This window comes from Pavona decussata, unplaced genomic scaffold, assembly GCF_977016875.1.
Source record: "Pavona decussata unplaced genomic scaffold, jaPavDecu1.1 SCAFFOLD_59, whole genome shotgun sequence".
In the NCBI taxonomy this organism is placed as follows: Eukaryota; Metazoa; Cnidaria; class Anthozoa; order Scleractinia; family Agariciidae; genus Pavona; species Pavona decussata.
This window is the reverse complement of record NW_028145481.1, coordinates 450,001-464,651: the sequence shown is the minus strand read 5'-3', so window position 1 is coordinate 464,651 and position 14,651 is coordinate 450,001. Positions and strand designations below refer to the sequence as shown.

The window sequence follows — 14,651 nt, the reverse complement described above, 5'->3', positions numbered from 1 at the left end:
AACACACTTTAGTTGATACAATTAAAAATTTACATCAGTGTTGATAGTTTTATTTGCATTTCTAGCTATTTCAGAAGACTTGAACTTAAAATTTTTACGGGGGAGCATGCCCCCGGACCTCCGTAGTTGTCTCACGCTAACGCGTTCGCCGCGGCTTTAGCACCCCCCCCCCCCCCCTCGTACTCCACCCCAATCCGCAGGCCCTGATAACTGGAGAAGAACTTGAAAACGTTGGCCTGACTTTTTCAAGTTGGTATCCATTTCTATCTTGGGCGTCCGTAACTGAAAACATTTATCAACAGTTTCCGGCGCGTGCACTAGAACAGCAGTTTTAAAGACTGAATGTTCCTTCCTGTGTATAGAAATGAAGACAATACCAACTTCACTAACTATAGACCTGTCTCAATTTTTACATCCCTCTTTAAAGATTGTCATTATTAGATGGCTGCCGATTACATAACTACAGCGAAACCCTCAACTGTGATTATCACTAGTATCTCACTAGACAAAAAGATAACTTGATGTCCATTCTCTTAAATTAAAATACTCTTTTTCCCTTCGGGTTCTGTGCCCGCTGATCTGGAACAGTGTCTCTCTCTCACTACGTGATGCGCGCTCTCTCTCTTTCTAATACTTCAGTCTGGTCCTTACATTTCACCAACACAACAGGCTTATGGGGCAGAAATTTTTGACTTGTTTTCTTGTGAAAGGCAGCAGCTTGTGAAGGCCTAGTTTCCTTGTTCATGTTACCGTAAATCATATGTACTTCTTTGTTCGTTATGACAGTGGGATTGAATGATCCAGGATAACCGTAGCTGTACATAATTCTCCGTTTCACTGAAATATTTAAGCGTAACGGCGATAAGCAGCTTTCCTTAACGAATGCCTTTGTGCAAAAACTCCCTCGAATTTATTCGGTGATTAAACTTTATCTTCGTGAAATTAAACACCGATGCAAAAACGAATGAAAATAAAAACAACAGGTGAAATTCAATTCCATTATTTCACGGTTGAAATCTAGTCTTCCGTTGCGAGCAGCAAAACTAACGACAAACTGCCTGAAATTGTCGGGTTTGTCGGGGAAAACCTTAATTATACCAGTGCCCGAGAATTAAATAGCGACCATTAAATCGTCTTCTGGTTGCGAGTCTTGGCAGATGTATAGGAATGTGGAGTGTTGGAACGCTGCCGTATATTAGAGTACATGAGGCTTGTTCAGTAAAATAACCCATACAGATAAACGCTTTAAAAACGACATACAAAGGAAACCACTGGTAAACCTGTGCTGGGGCCCGTTTCTCGAAAGTCCCGGTAATTTCCGGGCCCGTTAACTTATCGGGCAACTTACCGGGAAACTTTACCGGGCCCGATAATGTGTTTCTCGAAGCACCCGTAAACTTTCCCGGTAAGTTCCGGGCCCGGTAAAATAGGGGATCGTTACCAGGCTCTTGCGCGCGCTACACGCTCGTTCAAAAGAGAAGGAGAACGACTTGGGACTACTCGATGGAAAAGCACGGTTATACTATGGATAGGACTGTCTTCATGATTAATTAACAAATCGACGGCAGTTTGCTATGGTCTATACTCTTATAGATCATAAAATGACGTCAAAAATGTTCAAAACTCAAGTGGAACCACGAGCCGCAGGCGAGTGGTTTCACTGCCAAGTTTTGGACATTTTATGGCGTCATTTTATGGTCTATAAGAGTATAGACCATAGAAAACTGCCGTCGATTTTTTTTTTACAATAACATGGAAAAAGTACCAGCGGAATTGGCTATTTTTTCGTTGAGAAAGCGCGCGCGTTACATCTGACGTCATTTTTATTGTCTGTACTCTTATAGACAATAGCTACGAGCCAATCAGCGCGCGAGAATTTGGACAGTTATTGTAAAATCGATTATTGAAGGACAGTGCAATACGTGCTAAGTTTAACTTTCAGTTAGTCGTTTTGTCAAAGGAGAGCAACCAAGAGAGATCATTATTTTGCATTATCATGTAATTTGCAAGATATGATCGGTTGCCTTTGGTAGCTCGATTCGACAGTTTCGCTTTTCGCCATCGTACGTGTATCTATCGTCTGTGCAGTATTTTTTGTATGATGATACTTCACATTGATATGCGAATTGGAGATGCCATGTTTACATTATTTGAGAACGCGCCAGTGTGGGAGGAAGGAAGGTGTATTGATCTGCTGGATTCCGATCTGCTTTTCTCTTTGATGGTCAGTTCGTGGTTGTGCAACAAACATTTGGTGGTGTTAAAGGTAAGCTTATGTACGTTCAGATAACCATAGCTATCCCTTTTATTGTTTATAAATCAAATATTGTATTTTTGGTTCTTGGTTAGTCAGTTTATTGAAATCCTACACATACATCAAACCGGAAATGACTAATTCTAATTACACTCTTAGAAATAAACCATGTCTGAATGATAATGGTGAGCCAATTCCAATTTCTAAATTACAGATACTAGGTATGAAGCAACACTTAATGATTTTACTCTACGTAGCGGAATTTTATTGGATTGCTATAGTCTTTATATGACTAATACATGCTCAGTTGCTCAATCGCTAAAAAAAGTAGTCTCTGTTCCTGTGCCTGAACCCTACTGTGAAACCAATGAGTGGCTGTCATGTCTGGATTCAGATTAATGGTATTAATATTCAACTTTGATCATAATAATGTTACAAGTATGATAAAGTTGTTATCTTATTATAACTTGATACAGGAAGTCAGTCTGGCAGCTGGTAACACTGCACTGCTGCTGTTACAATTTACTGGTAATAATAAATATATTTGCACCTGAATAACACTTGGCTGCCAAATTGCTCACTTGAAAATACAAATATTTGTGATTTTTTGTTCAAAAATCAAACTCATTCCAAAACCAGTCATGTATTATCTTGGAGAGGGGAAAGGGAGGATGCTAGTGGTAGCAATTAATATCAGTGGGAGCATAATTGTGGTCAGTTTATGACTATTTTGCCATACTTCTGGTCAGCCAAGATTAACGTACTGTATTGGATTACAGTCATGACTTTTGGTGATGATCACTGAAATGATGTTTAGGACAACAACACTTCTAATAATACTAATAATTTATTGATGATTTAACCTTTTAGGATAAAAAAAAATGGACAGGCACAACACCAACTGGGGCAAACAAGGAAAAGGCCACCAATTTAGACACTTGCTCAAGCTCAGCTGGTAGTAATATATTCGAACCATACAATAATAATTGATATTTTCAAAATAATCGAATCACCAGTACATTCTGTGTGAATATTCATTTTTAATTATTAGTGTCTATTAATAAAAAATGAACAAAAGCTAATGCTGTATTCAAGTGACTAATTATATAATAGGTTGCAGATCTCAATTTTATGTTCCAGAATTAAGTTATACAATGTAGCCTATCCACTGAGTGTCTCCAATATATTTTAAGTAATTAGTTTATACCCTAGTAGATGCTAAATAAAAATAGTAACAGTAATAAATTTTAGCTGCAAGTTTTTCAGGAATCAATATAGGCCAAAAAACATTTAGTGAGTTAATGACATTGAGTTGGCAGAACTAAGGAACCCTATAGCATTTTGGAACCTTTCCGAAAGTGCTACTTATACATAGCTATTAAGATATTGGTCAGGATATATCATCATCATCATCGTTATCATTGATAAGGTTCTTAGCAGCCGACCACATGCATCTTTTTAATAGCTCCGAACATGTGCTGAACATGTGGAGATTAGAAAGTATAATTTATTGAATTCTAGGCAAAACAATTATTTTTCCTTTTGTACTTTGAAACAGTGACTGCATACTATAAAATGAAGATGCAAAAGGTGGAATTAGAAATGAATCATTTCAAAGAACAAAAGAGAGGAGGAGGAGAACTCTTGGCGTACCTCTAAGGACCAGCTCTACAGAAAAAAAAATTATTGAAAAGAGTAATATTATTGATACACTGTCCATTAATGGGTACATTTTAGACACTCACCATTGTATTGCCTGTTTCTCGAATCTCTATGTTGAATGAAATGCGCAGTGACATTCAACCCAGCAAGCCTCAACACTGAAAACTTGGGGAACGGGGGGGGGGGGGAGGGGGCTAACAGAGTATTACATTGTTCATTGCCCTTTTAGAGTGCATTATTTGCAGGAAATAGGAAAAATGATGAGAGTGTATCAACCTTTTTGCAATAAATAATTATTATTGCTTGTAGCTTTGAACATTATAGACATCTATATCTGCATTAGAACAGGTAATTAAAGCGCATGTTCATTAGACCTGTGACTTTGAACAGTGTTGAATATTGGGGCCATATAACTCCAAAATATAACTTTAATTTCAACAATACTAATGTATACTATCCCACTGGAATCTGATAGCCAGGTTAACAGGTAATATTCTTGCTGGATATCTTTTACATCAAACTTTTCACAAGTCATCTCAATAATTATTCATGCAGGCTATCAGATTTTTTTGTAATTTCTTTTTTTCTGCTTGTCATTTGAACTGGTAAATAAAAAAGATACATCCCTGTGAATGTATGAAACATATTTTTGAACTGCAGATGAAAGATTAAATAGAACAAAGTTCCATAAATAACTGTGAAGGTCTTTCTTCTATTTAAAATTGATACAATAATTGCTTCATATTTATCAACACCAAAAAATTCCCCACCGAAATGTTTTCTAACCAAATAAATCTGCCAAAAAAATTAAACCTAAGCCACCCAAAAGTCCAACTGAAAATCCCTAACTTCAAACCCACAAAAGCTTTCATACATCAGCAACAAATATAACTGAGTACCCTCCCTTGGGGTGGGAATAATAATGGGACTTAAATTATGTTTTGGTTAATGGTTCAAGTCAGAAGCTAATTGTTTGGCAGATTTGAGCCCTCAAATTACAAAGTGAGCATGGAACCATATAATTTTCTGACACAAGAACCAGACTGTACGTATGCCAAAAATGTTGTATGCCAGGTCATTTCAAGGTGGCTACTTAACTTTTTACATTCTCATGTTGTTTCACTAACAAGAATAGCCAGTTTCACTTTCATGAAGTCCTATATTACAAGGAAAAGAAAGTATTGAAATACTTTAAAAGAATTAGCAGTTCCCATATTTTTAAGTATGTCTAACCTTATGTAAACATTTAGTAAAATTGAGTTTAATTATCACATGTAAAGGATTTACTGCCAGTGCAGTTTTCAAGCTCATTTAATTCTCCCAATTACTCATGTATGTACATTTTTCTTAATTAAAATTTTCATTAAAATTCAATTAAGTTGTTCACACTCAGTCTTCTTTCATCAGTTGTTCCCTTGCTCCTGATGTTCTCAGTTAGCCCTCTTCTGTCAGTTGAACCCCTGTGGATGAAAAAGAATTTTCAATAAAAATTATCTTGAAAAATAATTATTCAATAGCAATTTAAAAACATTATTCAAGTTATTGTTCACAAAATTATTTAAGTGCATGTTCAGCTGTCCTTTTTGGTTATGTCTAAGAGTGGGCGTCATGTCCGAAAATCTCTCGTGCAGCTGTTCTTGTCTGTACCATGCTGGCACTTGCTTGGTTTGGCATGCTTATGTCTGCCTGTTCAGTTGCAGTTGTGGCTGCTCATTCATTCATTCAATACATTATTTGGGCAGTTCAGTTGTACGTCTGCTTTCCATGGCCCAAAGAATATTTTCATACGTTTTTTATTTACTCCCCCTCCCCCTACCCTACCCTACCCTTGCCCCCAGTTATTTTATTTTTTTGTTTGCTTGTTTGTCCTGTGAACTCCTATGTTACACTAGGTCAGTAACACAAATTCCTGTATTTGTAGTTGAAAATGACACCTCCATCACTTTCGTTTTTTTCCCCAAATTTATGAAGTGTTTATTTACAACCATCAATGACTTGAGTACTGAGTGGGTTTAGTTTCAATTCAGCCGGATTTCCTTTTTGTTACATTCATCTTTCCATTTCAAACACGTTAGTTATTCCCCCTCCCCCCCCCCCCCCCGTCATTTTCGTAGTAAATGCAGCTAATTCGGTAATTCTCATACTGTACTTTTTCGGACGATCGGAAGCAGTTTCTACGTAAAAAAAGCCAGCTTAGATCTCAAACAAAAACCATCTAAGGGCCACGCACGGGCAAGTATATGCTTTACGGGGCAAAATTGCAAGTCCTCCCGGGATAACCGAAATTCGAAACACACTGAGCAAATTACTGTAGCTCTGGTTTTTACCGACTGAAACCAACTGGATTAGGAGTTTGTTCTAGTTCTAAAATTGCAAAATATTTACCTGTGTTTTCGCGGACAGCGGACAGCTTCTCGTACTGTACGGTATCTCTCGAAAGGTTTCCTCCAGTAAACTCGTCAACAAGCGAATTTATTACTTCCCTGGATAACCAGTATCTTTCTATTATTTCTCTTTCTTCTATTTTGTCTAAAATCAATCGCTCTTGGTAAGTACGCGACCGACAAACCGGGACAAAAATGACCGCCTCCGGCGGCCATCTTGTTTTCTTGCAACAAAATATTGCTTCCCGTAAACTTTACGGGCACTTTACGGGAGGTCATGACCTCCCGTAAATTACCGGGCAACTTACCGGGCAACTTACCGGGATCGTAAATAACGGGAGTTTCGAGAAACACCCGTAAACTTATCGGGGGCTTACCGGGCAACTTACCGGGCCCGATAAGTTACCGGGACTTTCGAGAAACGGGCCCCAGGGGCAAGGACAAAGCTGGGACACAGATCAGCCGGTCAGCGGGGCTTCGAAAATGCCCGCCAAAATTTGACGCGTCTCGCCGGCTTCGCGGATTTCGTCAGCTTCTTCATTTTCGTTTTCGTTTGAAACGGAATGCAACAATAATTATTTCGGCCATTTATTTGATCTTTCTCTTTCAAAATGGTAACCAAATCAAGAGCATTCAACTGATGGATTGTGGTTTTCTTTGAAAATGCGATGTGGCTTTGTTGTAGCGCCACTACACGAACTGGAAATTGTTTGAAGTTGATGGCTGACAACTGCGTTTTGAAGACAAGCTTACCGTGGAATGGCGTATAAAATATTTTGAGGAAATATGTCCCCAAATCCACATGAAAAACATGAGATTCATGACAGCAATCCGTATGCCATTCTATTTATTTTCACGTCATGTACTATTGGAGGTAAGATCCAAGTTATATTTATCCCGACTGTTAGACGCTGTTGAAATAGTTTGTTTAGGAAATTGATCGTTTTTCTGGTTTTCTTCTTCAGCTATTGTTCGGCAATTGATGAAAGGATGGCCCATTCCATATACTGTCGTTTTAATTGTCCTTGGACTCGGTTTTGGGGCGATATCAGGCACGGTCGAAGGAGTACAAAAGTAAGATTCTTCGCTATATATAAGCTTTTATTAGTATCCAGCTTTACTATCCCCATTAAATCGTTCCCAAAGGACTTCTAATTATTTGGATCGAAATTTTGTTTGCCGAACCGGCTGAAACTGTGCAAGGCGGATAAAAAAAAAAAGAAAGAAAGAAATTGCTTTAAGCTCACATCATGTGGCTATGAAATTCGTGGAAGGAATGAGCTTGACATCTTTTATTCAACACAATACAATACAATATCATTTAAAGAGGGTGGCGTAAAAACCTATGATAGTTTTCTAAATTAATACGGCCCTCAGGATAGGCATGAACGAAACAGATTTACTAGTTTAGACTTAAGAGAAGAGAGGGTAAAATTAAGGGATTTAGGTGTTAGTGGAGACGAAGGAGTAGAAAACTGTTTCAGTTCAGAACTGAGATCAGTGAGAAGTTTAGCAGTGCTATCGGCCAGTGTGCGTTTCCCAGAGTTGCTTAATTCTGCTTTATGTCGTAAAGCAAAATAAAATCAAGATAAGGTTTGATACAACGGAGGAGAGAAAGCCTACTCAATGCTAATGATGGAGCACATTGTGTCAATTTGATGCTCCCAGGACAGGCTATTGTCTATCATGACGCACAGCATTTTGGCATAGCAATAGTCTACTCGCTCAATAGATCTACCATAAATTTGGACATTGAGTGCCGAGCTAATTAATGCACGGCGTTTCTGCAAAGTCGTAACGGTAAAGATTTAGTTTGGTTATGTTGAGTGACATTTAGTTGTTATCAGCCCAAGTAGATACAGTCAAGTGACAAAAGGCCCTCGAACAAGAATAGCAGTATCACTGATCAGCAAAAAACGCTAATGATAACTCACTAAGCCATTGATATGAACAATAAAGAATAGTGGCTCTAGGATATTTCTCTGTGACACACCTACAGAGACTGGAAGTGCCTCTGATAAAGTACCTCTAAAATGAGTTTTCTGAGAACGCCCCAATAAGAAATAGTAAAACCAAACCATGGTAAACGTAGAACAGCCATAGGTATCATCTAGTTTAGATAGTAACGTATCATGTTCTACAAGGGCTAAATGAAAAATGCTCTGTAGCTCTATTCAAATTGTTTTGGACCTTTTTTTTACTTTGCTGTCTCTGATCAAAGAACGTCGTTTTTGATCCTTTTCTTTCTTGAAAGGTACACGGCCATGTCAAGCCAGAACCCACATCTTATACTCACCACGTTTTTACCAGTTCTCCTGTTTGAATCAGCCTTTGCCATGGATGTTCATATATTTTACAAGATGTTCTGGCAGGTTGTCCTGCTTGCAGTGTTTGGTTTGGCTGTAGCTACAGCTCTCACAGGAGTTATGGCTAAGATGGTGTTTGTTGATTATCACTGGACCTGGTTTGAGGCCTTACTGTTTGGTTCAATTGTTAGCGCTACAGATCCTGTTGCAGTCGTAGCTTTGCTACATGACTTGGGTAAGTCTAATGATTTTCTTATTTCGAGGTCAAGATTGAGTATTTGGTATAGTGGACAGAATCTGATTGTGCAGTTGATAGTATTTGATTGCATCTCTTTTTTAAAAAAGATATGTATGAATGGGAAACGCCGACTAAAAAGAGAAAGAAGGAAAGAAATATATTGAGTAATGAATTGCTTTAAAAGAAAGAAAATGAATAAATGAACAAACGAACGAAGAAAAAAGAAGAAAGAAAAAAAGAAAGAATGAATGAATGAATGATTGATTAATTGATTGATTGTTTGATTGATTGATTGATTGATTGATTGATTGATTGATTGATTGAATGAATGAATGAATGAATGAATGAATGAATGAATTAACGAACGAACGAACGAACGAATGGATGAATGAATGAATGAATGAATGAATGAATGAATGAATGAATGAATGAATGAATGAATGAATGAATGAATGAATGATTGAATGAATGAATGAATGAATGAATGAATGAATGAATGAATGAATGAATGAATGAATGAATGAATGAATGAATGAATGAATGAATGAATGAATGAATGAATGAATGAATGAATGAATTACTGCGTTATGCCCGTTTGAGTAAAGTTATTTTAAAAATTTTGAGGCCCACACTCAAATAATAAAAATTTTCCTTCTCAGGAACAAGCAAACAGTTGTCTACCATCATAGAAGGTGAATCGTTATTGAACGATGGTATGGCGATCGTGCTCTACAAGATATTTTTTAACCTTGCGTTTTCTTCAATGACTGGTAAGAAATAACAACAACAACAACAACGATAATAGTCATCATCATCATCATCTTCATTTATATAGCGCCAATTCTACTAAAAAAAACATCGATGCTTTACATAATTCAAGTTCTTAAAACACTAACTAGAATTCTAAGATATATAATAAAAAAACAGTGTAACAAATTTATAAATGGCCGGTATAACCCGAATACAGTTTCATCCTTCTGTGATATTTTAGTCTGTGCACCAATTTAACTGTCATTTTGGAAGCCCTGCCCTGCACTGTACTATTAGAGAAAAAAGCATACCGTTAGGCTCTTTTACATGTGATAGTGCTATATTAGCTGACAACAATTTAAAAATAATTTTAAACCCGAATGCAACTTCCAACCTTGCCAAACACTGTGGTGTGATAGAGAAATACTTAGTATATAATTGCTGTTATATAAATGAGCCGGAGGACAAAGATACTTTCCCGCCACGACTAAATATAAATAAAAACTGTTCATTACCATCTTTGAAAAAAGTTTAATGATACGGAAGTTTTAGAAATCCAATTGAGCGTTTAGAAGTTCGAACCGACTAGTTTCAGTCATTGACATTCAGAAACCTATTTTTTTCCCATCTTTCTTTTGTATTTCACTTTTAGCCACAGAAATCGGACTGTACTTTCCTCGTGTAGCTCTTGGAGGATTCTTCTTTGGTCTGGTGGCTGGAAGAGTTACCGTGTTTTGGCTGCAGCATGTGTTTAACGATGCCCTGGTAGAAATCACCATTACTTTGGCAAGTACCTATTTGACTTTCTACATTGGAGAGGAAGTGCTAGGGATATCTGGCGTGATTGCTGTGGTTATGTTGGGGATACAAATTAACGCATTGAAAACGAGCATCAGTCCAGAGGTGGAAGTTTTCTTACACCGGTAAATTTTCAGTAGCTCATCTTAATTTACGATACTTTATATTACAAAGGGGGACAAATTTGACACCGCAAACAAAGTTGTCTCAGCGGAGAAAAAGGTCCCAATTAACGTTAAGGACTTGTATTAGTAATTACCTAAAACACTACCCATGTTTTTAATGCTTGTTGATACGAATTCTTCCATTAACTTTAACTAACAAATCAGAGCTCCAAACACTGTTTTTTCCGTTTTCTTAATAAACTGAAAACCCGTTTTCACGTCTTTTTCTTTGGCATCATTAATTTTATCTCTATCATGATGTTTAACTAAAAAGTACTATTAAATTGTAGGTTTTGGGAGATGCTGGCGTATCTTGCCAACACGCTGATTTTCATCATGGTTGGTGTTGTCATCATGGAAAAGGCTCTCAACAGTTTAAACGAGTATGATTTATTTCTTATGGTGGTGGACTACTTTGGCATTACCGTGATAAGGTTTGTTTAAAAACGCCAATTGCGTCTTTTTCTAAACAAATTATCCTTTTTCCTTTTCCTAAACAAATTATTTAATGATAGCAAGAAAAAAAGTTCTGTGTTACATGTGCAAATGCATGAGTGTACAAGATGCAAGATTTCTACTGACCGCCACAAACATGTCTAACTTTTCAGAACCGTTCATGTATTGACACCAGATTCGTGAGGTATTTTATCTAGTTATCGATGAAAATCAACACCCTCATGGTTATCATTGAAACAGATCCTTTCAAGTTGTTTAGTGAACGAAAATAACATCAACAATATATAGATCTTATGAAAAAGAAATCAGATCTCTTATTGGCACCAAACCCTTCAACACTGTACTCACAGAAACTCAACTTTTATTACACAATCAAAAAAACGTATGGCCCCTCTCCTTACCCGCCTGGGTCTCACAAGGAAAAACGCTTCTAGGAAAGCATTAGTGAAACTAAGAATAAGCAGCCACAAGCTTTTGACTGAAACAGGAAGATACGACAACATCCCCCGTAATGAAAGGGCGTGTAATGTTTGCAACTGTGAAACCATTGAAGATGAAATTCACGTTTTATTAGATTGCCCAAGCTACTCTTCTTTAAGAGATATGTTCTTTACTAAAATAGAACCTAGCCTTCCATTTCCACGACTATTTGCAAAAGAAACTTTACTACATCGCATATAATGAACTCAACTAACTATGACTCAATTAACTTCATTTGTTTCCTCGTGCTTTGAATTGAGAGATAAGCTTCTCTCCGGAATGATTACTTCTACTGTAAAAAGTTTAAAATACGCAAAGACTTCAGTTACTTTATTTTATTTTAAGTTACCTTAAGAATTAGTTAACAAATCAATAATTAGTTATGGATAGCTTTTGCAATATTGTATTTGTCATAGTCATGCAAGTAAAGCTTGTTGTTGTTTAATGATAGTTTCTTTCTCATTTTCCAGGGGTTTAGTTATGATGACGTTCAGCCCCATTCTTATGCGCATTGGATACGGCCTTTCATGGCAGAGTGCTGTGGTAGCGGCTTGGGGTGGACTGAGAGGAGCCGTGGGCCTGGCTCTAGCGCTACAAGTGTATATTGATCACCCTCTGATTGGAGGAAAGGTAACAAAAAATGGAATTGAAATTGTGCTTTTGGATGTGAAAGGCAAATCCTTTGTTCACCCCTCGCCTTACAATGCAAGCTAGGAATGAATTGAAAAACTGAAGTACGGCCAGGTTAGGAGTCAACTCGACAAATTCCCTTTAAAGTGCCCCTAACCCTTCAATTTGTTTTCTTTTGGTAGATTTCCATATCTTTCAAGAACTCATTTTCGAAAAAAATTTTTAGAAATATTGAATCCTTTTTTTTTACGAGCGCTAGAAGTGAAGGCAGTCCTGTCAATATTTTCACCTATCGTTCGCATTAGTCCCCCACTCGGCCAAATGTGGAGCGTGACGCAAGAAAAGGACATCGTGCAAAAATATCCGAAGATTCACGGTAATACTTCAATTGTAAACAGAAAATGGTTGAAAAATGTGTGGTTTTAGGATGCAACAACTCTCGAAATGTAGAGAAAGGAATCAGCATGCATAAAATTCCTTCTGAAGTTCTGGTGTCCTTTTCTTACGTCACAGCTAAGAAAGTGTCAAATATCGGACGCTTCTCATTGGCTCGTTCCTAATGAGCCCACGAGACAAAAATTTGTCCAGTGGGGCTTAAAGCGCGCAAAAATTTAAAAATTCCAGTAACTTTTAGCGCTCTTAAAAAAAAAGGATTCAATGTTTCTAAAAAAAATTTTCGAAAATGAGTTCTTCACAGATATGGAAATCTACCAAAAGAAAATAAATTGAAGGGTTAGGGGCACTGGCGAGCTGTGAATAGTGAACGCAAACATAGATTGCGGAAGGAAAGGTTTCCCAATGAGCCACACAAAAAACTAACATGATTGCCATAGTGAATCTTGTTTCTCGCGAACAAGATTATTGATTGAGCCGACTCAAAATTACGGGTTGCCTTCCGGAAGCAAATCAGTTTTGCTTGCAAAACATGTGTTTCCCAGTTTAGTCGATGTTTCTTGCAACTATATGTTTGTTAGCTTAGCCAGTTCTTAACAATAAATACTAGTTAAAGTGAGTATATGAAATTCATACATTTGATCTGTGGATGAAAGAATGAATAAGTGAATGATCATCACAGTTATATGCGCAACATAAGCAGTTGCGAAAGAAAGCCTGAAATAAAAAATCAGCCTTAAAAGGGATTCAAACCCATTACCTCTGCGATCCCGGTGTAGTGCTCTACCAACTGAACTATAGAGCCAGCTGGTAGCTTGCACTTTTTTCCCCCAGGCAATTGCTTTAAGTTGCGCATAGAACTGCGATGATTATTCACTCATTCAATAAACACTGGGTTTCACAATAATGCAGTTGAATGTAGCTTGTTCCGTCATGCGGTCTAATTCGCGTCACAGGTATTAGCACACACGGCTGGCATTGTGATGTTCACTCTTCTTGTCAATGCCACAACCATGAAAAAGTTGTTGGAGAAGCTTGGAATGAGTGATATATCAGACTCCAAAAAAATCGCCATGGCCAATGCCGTGAGACAGGTAAAAGAAAGTAATCAACGCACGTTAACCATGCTGAAAGCAGACCGCTTCTTGGCTGATGCTGACTGGGATATGGCCGAACGAGATTGCGATGTGCACAATCCCTACATGGAAGTAGAAGCCGGCGAGGTAAGAATTTGGCAAGTGACAAGGGAAAATTTAGTAACGCTTATTTCTTCTGGGGGACACAGGAAGTAACATTGCGTACAACATCACACGCAACCATCGTGTCAGTCATCCCAAATATTACCCTATCATTCTAACTTTGGGAATGTTACTCGTAACATTGCAAGCAACATTTACTCAGTGTAGTGGGGTGTACATACGATACTGCGTGTAGCTCCAATTATGTGCACGTAAGACGGAGAAAAACAACACAGTGTCCGAGTCAAGAATAAACCTCAGAGCTTCCATAATAATTTTAATAGAAAACTGTGTCATTAGCGTTTTTACAGCAGCTTATATAACTACCGTTTGTATTGCTGTTCGTAGCACGCTGAGGAAACCCCACTGTTAGTTCGTCTCAGCACGTGTCCTAACTGTGAAACCAGCGTCCCTAATGAGCCATCCCCCAAAGAGTTTGCCGAGATGGCAGACGATGGCAGGGTGCGTTTGCTGAAAGCACTGAAAGTCAGTTATTGGAAGCAGTTTGAGCACGGTATGCTATCTCGTGAAGCAGTGCAGGCCTTGACCAATCTGGCTGATACTGCCATGGACGATGAAGACAGGTACAAAGTGAACTACCGTAAGACGCCAGATATAATCCCCCCACCTCCCCACAACCATATTAAAAGGGGGCTTTCTACCTGTAAACCAAAACCTATTCCGACAACAATTTTTCGAGCACAATGTTCGTGTTATGAGTACAAGAAAATACACATCCACAAGCTTCAACTTCAAGAGCTTTATTACAGTACTTTTACTCTACACGTGATCCTTAAGATCACATTACAATACCTTGCACAGGACAACCAACTTATCATAACATCCCCTTTCTTAAGCTATTTAGCTGTCATAATGAGATCATGCTGATACAAGTGAA

General features: G+C 37.8%; 2 protein-coding genes across 3 annotated transcripts in view; both read left to right on the top strand.

Annotated features, from left to right (window-relative positions):
• The first annotated feature begins 2,104 nt into the window (after positions 1-2,104).
• On the top strand, positions 2,105-4,549 carry LOC146479287 (uncharacterized). 2 transcript variants are annotated; one of them, XM_085110827.1, is made up of 3 exons: positions 2,105-2,266; positions 3,125-3,209; positions 3,813-4,549. In XM_085110827.1, the coding sequence occupies exons 1-3, from the start codon at positions 2,120-2,122 to the stop codon at positions 3,911-3,913; spliced, it is 333 nt and encodes a 110-aa protein (XP_084966953.1). In that variant the 5' UTR covers positions 2,105-2,119; the 3' UTR covers positions 3,914-4,549. The 2 variants fall into 2 exon arrangements, with proteins under 2 accessions (XP_084966953.1, XP_084966952.1); XM_085110826.1 differs by having other exon boundaries at positions 3,125-3,212.
• Positions 4,550-6,827: 2,278 nt separating this feature from the next.
• Positions 6,828-14,651, top strand: part of LOC146479285 (sperm-specific sodium:proton exchanger-like) — a 19,503-nt gene continuing 11,679 nt past the window's right edge. Inside the window, exons 1-9 of the mRNA XM_085110915.1 lie at positions 6,828-7,174; positions 7,266-7,374; positions 8,555-8,841; positions 9,504-9,614; positions 10,247-10,517; positions 10,847-10,990; positions 11,963-12,122; positions 13,472-13,738; positions 14,102-14,337. Coding sequence (XP_084967041.1) covers positions 7,087-7,174; positions 7,266-7,374; positions 8,555-8,841; positions 9,504-9,614; positions 10,247-10,517; positions 10,847-10,990; positions 11,963-12,122; positions 13,472-13,738; positions 14,102-14,337 — 1,673 coding nt within the window. The 5' untranslated portion in view covers positions 6,828-7,086. The remainder of the gene's footprint in view (positions 7,175-7,265; positions 7,375-8,554; positions 8,842-9,503; positions 9,615-10,246; positions 10,518-10,846; positions 10,991-11,962; positions 12,123-13,471; positions 13,739-14,101; positions 14,338-14,651) is intronic.